This window comes from Syngnathus scovelli, chromosome 16 (assembly GCF_024217435.2).
Source record: "Syngnathus scovelli strain Florida chromosome 16, RoL_Ssco_1.2, whole genome shotgun sequence".
In the NCBI taxonomy this organism is placed as follows: Eukaryota; Metazoa; Chordata; class Actinopteri; order Syngnathiformes; family Syngnathidae; genus Syngnathus; species Syngnathus scovelli.
Window position 1 is genome coordinate 3,768,733 of NC_090862.1, and position 8,776 is coordinate 3,777,508.

Genomic DNA, 8,776 nt, shown 5'->3' on the forward strand with positions numbered 1-8,776 from the left:
TCATGCCAGTTTAAGCTGGTTAGATTTGCACTATGACCCTTTATTGTTGTTTGAGTTAGCTTTGCGTTAAAGAGTTTCTGGCAGAGAGCCATCGGAAACTAGTAATGTGCCTCCTCAGAATAAATAAATAAATAAATAAATAAATAAATAAATAAATAAATAAATAAAATAAAATAAAATAAAATAAAATAAAACTGTTCTTTTTTACTAATTGCAAAGGAAGTCTCTTACGTGACATGAAGTCTGAAATAGTCAAATTCTGTTTTCCTCTTTTTTTTTTTTAAGCTGACTTTCCCCTTTGCTTAAAAAAAGCTCACACATCTGTATACTGTTTATAACATAATCTCTTGTTTGATGCTGAGTGAAAAGGAAAAAAGTACAAACAGGGCAAGTGTCAGCAAGTAACAGTAAAGGAATGTACTTATATTGTAAATCATCCTGTAACCTGCTGTGGTGAATTAAAATGTTAAGCCATGTTATCTCTAGGAGTCAATTCAAACCTTTGAAAATACTGCATTAAACATACTTTAAATTTCAGTACAAAGGATGGGATTAGTTCTGTCCATTTTGGGCTATCAGGGGGTATTATGGAGAGGGCTTTGCATGTAGGCATCAGATGTACCCCTAAAGTCCAAGGAGTATGTAGTAAATCATTTTCATGATAAATGACACTTTTATTCAGATGTTTTTAATTGCTGTAATGATATTTATTGCTGGACTGGAACTGAACTCACTTATTGCATCACACCACACTGAAGCAATTTAAGATGTTTTTATGTAGTTGCATTTAATGTGGGTTACTTGCAGCATTCTGAAATCACACTAAAAGTCCAGCTAGTTAGAAATTGGGCAAGTAGGCCTATGTAAATAAAAAGAAAAGACTTGCAAGATAATAAGCTCACACATTTCTCAAGTTATTTTACGCTTATCATTTTGCTGATCAAGGTGCAACTTAAGGCACAAGTCCTGCTGAATTAAATATAGACAAAATGTGAATTATTCTAATAATTGAACGTTTTTTATTATTAATTATTTTGTAAATTCCGATGCCACCTGGTGGTGGGATTTTTGGAGCATTATGTGGCATTTAATCGGTTGCACTGACAAGCGCAGTAATGTCTGAAGTGGTTGGAATAATTGAATGAAAATAAAAACACTAATTTTGCTAATACTATGCCATAAAATGTGCACGCAAATGTTTATTCATGAGTTGTACATGTATGCAATAATTAACTTTGAATAAAAATGGTTTAAAAATAAATGCATTATGGTTTAATTGTAATACATTTTAAAATAAAACATATTTTGTTTTACTGCAAATTTACAGGAAACATAAGCACAGCACATAACGGGGTTCGCTGAAAACAACATTTCCCACAATGCAAGTCGGCAGGTAAACAGGAAATGTTCCTCAGTTCAAATCTTGGAGCTTGTGTGCCCAAGCTACTAATCCGCTAGAAGTGCTCGAACGTTTAAATTAACTATTTTATTGAAAATGGCGAAGCATGAGTCGTAACAGGAGTTTTTGAAATCATCATTGGAGACGAAATGCCTCATCTGATTGATGCTAAAGTAGCTAGCTAACTGCTACAGTAATGGTAAACAATGGTGAGTATCTTGATTGACTGCAGTCTTCGTGGGTGATTTAATTGAATCATTATTATTTTATTTTTAACTGGGATGCAATTTTCAGGCCACAAATCCAAATGGGAAACCAACTAAAAGTAAGTTTTCTATGTCATCAATACAGGCTTACTGAACAGCTCAAAATATAATACACAGATACATGTAAAAAAAAATAATAATAATGAAAATTTCCATTTTCATGGCTCACCCAAGGCTCATTTGGTGATGGAGATATCCTCGAAAGCTCATTTGATGGTGGCAGTAAGTGATAGCAGTTCTGTGGAATAAATGAAACAAAAAATAGTCTTTTTAATATTTAATAAAATGTACTCTTCAGAACTCCCACTAAGAAGAAAATCAGGACGTGGTGGATTACGAAATAGGTATTTTTGAGTAATTGCATTTAATAAATGAGAAACAATAATATATTTTATGTAGGAATACTTTTTTCCAGCACATCTGACATTGAAAACATCTTCAGTATTCTAGACGATGTAAATTTGGATGAAGACAACATTGAGGTTTGTTAAGGAGTGTTTTAATAGATACAAATAATTAAAGAGCAATAAGATATAAAAATGTTTTAAATGTTTGTCTGTTTTTAATTTTACTGTTGTACAGGGCCCAGAAATGAATGCTGCATCAAAGAAAACTTCTCATTCAACTTCTGCAGAAACAAAAAAACTATCTGATAATAAAGAGTCCTTGCCAGAACCAGATATACTAGCGAGTGATATGAAACCAAGGGAAGCAGGTAATATAGCAGTGGCCTTATTATTATGAAGCACTTTACTCATTTAAAAAATTGGTTTAGATGTTTTCCTGAGAGCAAAGTGAGTTTTTCTCTTCCCCGCTTCACCTAGATGAAATTTCCACAGGAGGGAAGAAGATAGATACATCTTCAGCACGTAACAAAAAGTTCAGCTTCCTTGGTGAGTCTGGCATTTGTCATTTGAAACTTCTGCATTTCAAGCCCAAAACTGCCTAAATGAAATATTATAAATACAAATTAAAATAAAAACAAACATACAAAATATACAGAAATAATGACAAAATATATAAATAGTATAAAATAAAAGTAAACAAATACATAAACATAAACAGAAAAATAAATGTGTAAATAAATAAAACTCAATTAATTTTCAATACAATTACATATCAAATTATAGATTAAAAAAATAATAATTATATTTGTTTTTATTTTCACTTTTATTTCAATCAATTTCTTTTCTGCAGACCTCGATGACCAGGATGATATGGATGACCTGGATGACCTGTTGGATAGTTTACCGCAAACCAAAAAAAAGACGCCATCCAAATCCACTTCACTACCAACCAAACCTGAAAAATCTACACCTTCACATTCTGCATCCCTCGGCCAAAAAAGAGAAACAAGTAAATCTTATTTTACAGCATGTCCTATTTTTCATGTTTTAATACAAACCTCACAAACACACTTTTATGTGTTTTAATAAGCCAGTGCAGCAAAGAAACTAAATGAACTCGTGTTTGATGATGAGAAAGATGATTTAATTGACGAACTTGGCCTGGACTGTGAAATTCCCAAGAAAAAAGAAAATGTGCTTTTTTCCAACAGGGAAAGGTAAGTAAGTCTTATTTTTTTTTCATCTTACATATTTATGGCCTGAATCTTTTTATATATGTCATCACACCACCATAGTGACCAACCACAGAGACCTCGCACCAAACTCGATGAGATTTTAGAGAACTGTAATTCCCAACGTCCAGAATGGCCACCACCAGGCGGGAAGAAGGACCAGTCTTCATCTCGGGAGAAAAACTACAAAGGTAAGATGTCACTGTAGTGTTTAAAAATGTTTGTAGTGTTTAAAAATAATTTTGGAGCTTTATGTCTATTTCTCAGAGGTCCTTTTAGATGATGACCTCACATTTGGGTCATATCAGCCCACAGTGGGAGACAACGCTTCAGGGCCACAGTCTCGTCAGCAGTCTATCAGGTGCGTGATGAAATTGATTTGATATTGGAGAATTTGATCAATAATTTTCCTCTTTTGCGTTTAAAAAAAAAAAAAAAAAAGATTCCCCATTGAGGATGTCAGTGCTTCTTCCCCGGAAAAAAAGCCCCCCATTCCCCCAACTTCCACTCGAGCCCGCAACCCAGCCGACTGGCTCTGTCTCAGTGCAGACGATGAAGACAATGTTAAAGAGAAGAAGACCTCCATAGAATCTCCAAAATCTCCTTCTCCTTTATTGGAGAGAAAGCGCTCACTGTCTGGTGAGCAGAATCCAAAAATGGATGCCTCAGTTTTGACTGACAGCAAAGCAGGAAAACCCGAGGTGATCAAAAACCAGAAGAAAGTGGAGGAAGATGATGACTGGTTAGTAGGAGCTCTGAGCAGGAAGAAATCTTTCTCGGGATCAAACTTTGATGACAAAATCTTAACTCAGGAGCAAAATTTAGGCCTTGGAGAAGAAGTGGATCTAGAGTCACTTGTTAGGTAATGGAAATAAGATTACACAGTTTCTCAAAAGGTTTTATTTTTTAATATGGGATTTTTTTCATCTGGTTTTCAGTAAGGAAGCCCCCTCACAAGCCTGGAGAGGCAGAAATAACATCCCTGGGAAACAATCGTCATCCTCCATGGATGCTGGGTAGGTTTTGGCTGAAGAATTAAAAGAATAACATGACATGGAATATATATATTTTTTTATATTGTAGAATTCTTTTCAACTCTTCACTTGGAGAACCAAGCCTTGCTGCACAACATGGCCCTGAAAAAGAAGAGAAGGCCAAGCAAGGTATATTCTTGTTTTTTTCTTATATTATGGCATTATTTTACCTGTACATTATATTTGGAAAAAAGAAATACAAATATGGTATTTTTTTTTTGCAAATTTTTGCAATATTTAAGTCCTATTTCTTGTATTAGAGTATATCATCATTCCCATGGATGCTTTTATTTTCAGTGCTCCCGCAGCCAGACCTTAAGACAAACTCATCAGCTGCTGTCCAGCAACAGGTATTTTTTTAATCATCATTTCGATTTAGATTAACTTATTTTAATTCCTTGCCCTTTTTGAGCAGGTGCCATTTTCAGCTGACAGCCTACAGCAACTATTACTACAACAACAACAGGTGAGCCCAGTTTCCGGATTCATTTCAATCCTATTCACTTTGCAAATTTCATTTTGTCATCATCACATGATCACTTCTGGCTGAAAGATGATGCAGTCACAGTTATTGGGGCTTCGAGGTGTTTTGGATGCTGGGGCCGTGCAAAAAGTCGACGAGCACATTCATGGTGATGGAGAGGATTTACAAGCACGCATCATACAGCTGGAGGCACAGGTATTTCAACGCTATGGATGGAGAAGATGCTTGGTTACGGAAACTGAGACCTCCATCTGTTTTTTGTCCAGGCGAAGACGCTGCAACTGGAGCGAGACCACAGCCAGATGTTGCTAGAAAGTATCCAGCAGCGACATAAACAGGACATGGAACTCATGGAAAACGCACACAAGTATTGATTCCAAGATTACATTTGTACTGTTTGCCCTCCCCACCATGTGTTTTAAAAAGTGTGAGTCATACTCGAACCATCTTACGCGCCGCTCGCAGGACTCGCGTCAAGCTTCTCGAGGAATCTGCAATTCAGAGGGAGATGCGGATGCGGCAGGAGAGCGAAGATCTCATCGAACGCTTGGCTGCGCTAACACAAACGGCTGAGAAGGAGCGCTCAGAGCTGCAGGCGCACTACCAGAAAAAACTGGCCCAGTTCCAGCAAGACCAAGACCGTGACATAGAGAGACTCCGGGATTTGCAAAGGTAGACTTGAAAATAAGACAATAATAATAAAAGGTTTATTCGGCATTGTAGAAACAGTTTTTACAGGTTCTCACCTACCTTTCTTTCTTTTCAGAAAATCCATCACAGAGATGAAGAAAGACCACGAAGACCATATTAATCGACTGAAAAGGCTGAAAGAAGAAGAGATTGACGCAGTAACAAGTGCAACATCTGAGACCAGGTCTAGGATTTATTTAGCATGACTTTGTGCTTGTAGATTATTTCTCAACAAGTGTGTGAACATTCAAGAGTGCGTAAAATACTCTGATTAGGTGGTCAGGATTTTAAGAATATGCGTTTTTTTTTTTTTGTCCAGGTCTCTAACGCTCGTAATAGAGAAGATGGAACAGTTTTCTTTTCGTCTTGGAGATCTCTCCAGTTTGGTCGAGAGCAGGCATGAACACACAACCCATGGCTTGGAGCAGGGGGCGCGGCACAGAGATGAGCAGCTCCGAAGTATGTGCCGCACACCCACACGGATCGACATTTACGAGTGGACAAGGTCGATTAATCCTCCAATGTTTCGCTCAGTCATGCAGGATCGTTTGGCTCAGCAAGAGAAAATAATGGCGGAGGAAAAAGCTTACCTGAAGGAAATCATCTCAAAGATGGACACTCAGATTAATGAACAACAGAGACAAATTGAGAAGGTTACGACTTTCATGTTAAGAAGCATCGCTTGTGTTTTTACCAAAACAAATAAGAGCGACTTTGTTGTAATTTCAATAATAATTTATTAACCCCATGCATGTTTCAGGATCGCTGGAAGATGACAGGAGAGCAAGCCAAGGTAGAATCCTCCTTGAAAAGCCTGGAAGAAGAACGACGTGCCCTGACCATGCAGATGACCATGGAGAGAGAGGAGCTGGAAAGAGCCAAGGTAAGGCTTAAAACAGGCCGAGTCACCACAAAAATCGTATTCCCTTTATGACTCTTTTGTTGTCGTTACACTTTAGCGTGCGTTATTGGAGGAGCAGAAGGCAGTGATGCAGCATTGCGCAGAGGAGAGAAGAAAGCTGGCAGCCGAGTGGAACGTCTTTCATGCTCAGGAAAAGCAGCGTCGAGAAAAGGCCGAACAGGATGTCAGCACTTTACTGGAGAGAAGAGAGGGCTCCATTATGAGTCTTGCGCAGGTGAGCTCAGCAAATCTGCTCGGTTACAAATCCCCCAAAAATAAAATTTTATATTGTTGTAATAGGAACAAGCTGATTTGAAGCTTCGCAGCGGAGAGCTGAAACTGAAAGAGACGGCTGTGGCACAGGAAAGAGAGGTTCTGGAAAAACTGAAAGGAGAACTGGAGCAAGAAAAGGAGAGGATAAGCACCACGGCCCTTAGGCTCAAAATCCGAGCGCAGGAAGTTGATTCCTTCAGCAAGGTGAATCGACATTTGCTCAATTTGACTCTTATAGCTGCTATTTGTGAAGTCGTTTTCCATAACAGTTACTGGACGTGTGTGCAGCTGGCAGCAGAAAAGTATGAAGAAGGAGAGCAAGCATTGCGAGAAGCCAAACGTGTGGAGTCTGAACACCAGGCAAGGCTGAGAACCATTCATTCCCAGATTGAGAGACTGAGGCAGCTCGAACAACGTGCTCTTCAGGTATTTCATATTTATCAAAATAATATTATGGGCAGTCATAATATACCTGTTCTTTTCAATGTAGGAGCGAATACGAGTCAACCCTCAGGAAACAACGGAGAAGTCTAAACTAGACCCTCCGAGTGGCTTTTTGACACAAACCACTCCCACTCTACCAGGTCATCAATTTGGATATCAACCTATTCTGTTTCACAAATTTTTAATTGGCCCATTATGCAAAAAAACTAACCCTGATTTGCATATTTATTCATAGATCTGGGTTCTGCAATCGTGGAGCCAAAGTTAACTTTAAATACCAATCAGGTAGTACCCAATTCTCAATCTGTGGCACTCCAGGCAACTTTGGCCATATGGAAGTACAATGCACATAAGGTAAGCAGCAATCGTTTAATATAATTTGTGTATAGATTTTTTGCCTCTCATATATTCATACTGGAATCAAACAGCATCTTGGAGAGCACGACAAAGTGTTGAAACCTTTATTGAAACTCACACAGTGAAGGATTAACATACATATGCAGGAAAGCAATTTTTTTTTCTTCAATCATTGAATGGATTTCTAAACTAAATTACTCATGCATACAGGAGCATGACTACCTCCAAGAGCAGCAAGTCTTCCTTGAAAACTTGAAGAAAAAGTCAAACAGACTGAAGTCACAGTGGGCTACAGCATTATAATTCAGAATTGCTTTACATTTGTATTTTTATAGATTTAAAAATAAATCAAATAGAAATATGTTTTCCCTTGACTGATTTTCTTCAGCTCATTCACTCCAATGCAGAAATGTCACCTAAAAAGATACATAATAAAACAATTATACACTGGAAGCAATTTATGATGAACAAGTAAAATTGTGATTGTGATTAAGCCTCAGGTTACCATGACTCAACATTTAAGTTCAGACAGGGATAACTTTTTTCATCACAGGCTTTAATCTGCAAAACTTCATCAATACGTACCGTTCAAATTCCTTTTCCACAGAGTCCTCATGTTCCTGGTGGCGGCTAACTTACTCCACCTAATAAGTCAAATGTTATGGTCAGTATTTTGTGATCATCTTCCATGCAAAGAATAAATCTGAGTGCAAATCTCAGATGTTTGCAGTCGTCAGTTATCGCATCAGACGGCACTTCCTATGCAGCAGTTATCATCACAGAAATCATATTACAAAATAAGTTTAACAGAACAGTGTCATACAAACCTTTGCAAGGTCCTCTTGTTTCAGCATTTGAAACCTAGCGGCGCACAATTGACCTGTAACAAGAACAAGATCATCAGCAACGTGTTTCTACAGACCACAGGGATAATAAAACTTTAAAATTGCATTTTAAAAGTGTGCATTAAAGCGATTATGACAACTTACCCATGATTATTCACTTCTACTAGCATGCTCTGCACCACGTGCTGGTTCCATGGAGGCTAACGAGCTAGCCTAGCATCATTGTAAAGTCGCTAGATTCTCCATCTAAGTACTCTTACAAACAACCTATGAGTTCAAGGAGGAACGTCTGCATTTACTAACTTAATATTTGAGCAGAGATGCATTAAAAACTGTTGCACGTTAGCCTGGTAGGGAGCGTCCATGTTGCACGGCTAAACCGACAAGCTAGAAGAGACAGGAAATCTTACGAAATCCGCTTTTATTTGTTGTTGACGTCACAACCAACGTGACAAAGAATGGGCGTGGCCATAAAGTGTGATTATGAAATAGATATTTAGATTT

The 8,776-nt window shown here is 37.8% G+C and overlaps 1 protein-coding gene, 1 long non-coding RNA gene and 2 other non-coding genes across 8 annotated transcripts; 1 reads left to right on the forward strand and 3 right to left on the reverse strand.

Annotated features, from left to right (window-relative positions):
- The first annotated feature begins 1,372 nt into the window (after window positions 1-1,372).
- On the forward strand, window positions 1,373-7,788 carry LOC125983518 (fas-binding factor 1 homolog). Of its 5 annotated transcripts, XM_049744862.2 has the most exons (29): window positions 1,374-1,608; window positions 1,694-1,724; window positions 1,840-1,887; window positions 1,964-2,009; window positions 2,081-2,147; window positions 2,248-2,380; window positions 2,490-2,558; window positions 2,863-3,021; window positions 3,103-3,229; window positions 3,308-3,435; window positions 3,512-3,605; window positions 3,687-4,106; window positions 4,183-4,260; window positions 4,328-4,407; window positions 4,576-4,628; window positions 4,694-4,739; window positions 4,830-4,957; window positions 5,029-5,129; window positions 5,228-5,434; window positions 5,529-5,636; window positions 5,772-5,911; window positions 5,987-6,105; window positions 6,213-6,335; window positions 6,412-6,588; window positions 6,654-6,830; window positions 6,915-7,052; window positions 7,117-7,210; window positions 7,306-7,424; window positions 7,638-7,788. In XM_049744862.2, the coding sequence occupies exons 1-29, from the start codon at window positions 1,606-1,608 to the stop codon at window positions 7,728-7,730; spliced, it is 3,306 nt and encodes a 1,101-aa protein (XP_049600819.1). In that variant the 5' UTR covers window positions 1,374-1,605; the 3' UTR covers window positions 7,731-7,788. The 5 variants fall into 5 exon arrangements, with proteins under 5 accessions (XP_049600816.1, XP_049600817.1, XP_049600820.1 ...); XM_049744859.2 differs by having other exon boundaries at window positions 1,373-1,608; window positions 5,772-6,105; XM_049744860.2 differs by having other exon boundaries at window positions 1,373-1,608; window positions 2,505-2,558; window positions 5,772-6,105.
- LOC125983555 (uncharacterized) lies at window positions 7,518-8,684 on the reverse strand. The gene is made up of 4 exons (XR_007486739.2): window positions 8,417-8,684; window positions 8,255-8,307; window positions 8,013-8,071; window positions 7,518-7,843 (listed from the first exon to the last, which is right to left on the reverse strand). It is a non-coding gene; the product is annotated as an uncharacterized lncRNA (long non-coding RNA).
- On the reverse strand, window positions 7,917-7,986 carry LOC125984267 (small nucleolar RNA R38). The gene has a single exon (XR_007486892.1). It is a non-coding gene; the product is annotated as a small nucleolar RNA R38 (small nucleolar RNA).
- On the reverse strand, window positions 8,142-8,211 carry LOC125984268 (small nucleolar RNA SNORD49). Its single transcript, XR_007486893.1, has one exon. It is a non-coding gene; the product is annotated as a small nucleolar RNA SNORD49 (small nucleolar RNA).
- Window positions 8,685-8,776: the final 92 nt, after the last annotated feature.

Excerpts from the sequence above, each read along its gene's own strand:
- LOC125983518 (XM_049744859.2), top strand. Across the intron at positions 4,629-4,693 it reads CAGCTGCTGTCCAGCAACAG|GTGCCATTTTCAGCTGACAG; the intron begins GTATTTTTTTAA and ends CTTTTTGAGCAG. Across the intron at positions 7,053-7,116 it reads TCGAACAACGTGCTCTTCAG|GAGCGAATACGAGTCAACCC; the intron begins GTATTTCATATT and ends TTTTCAATGTAG.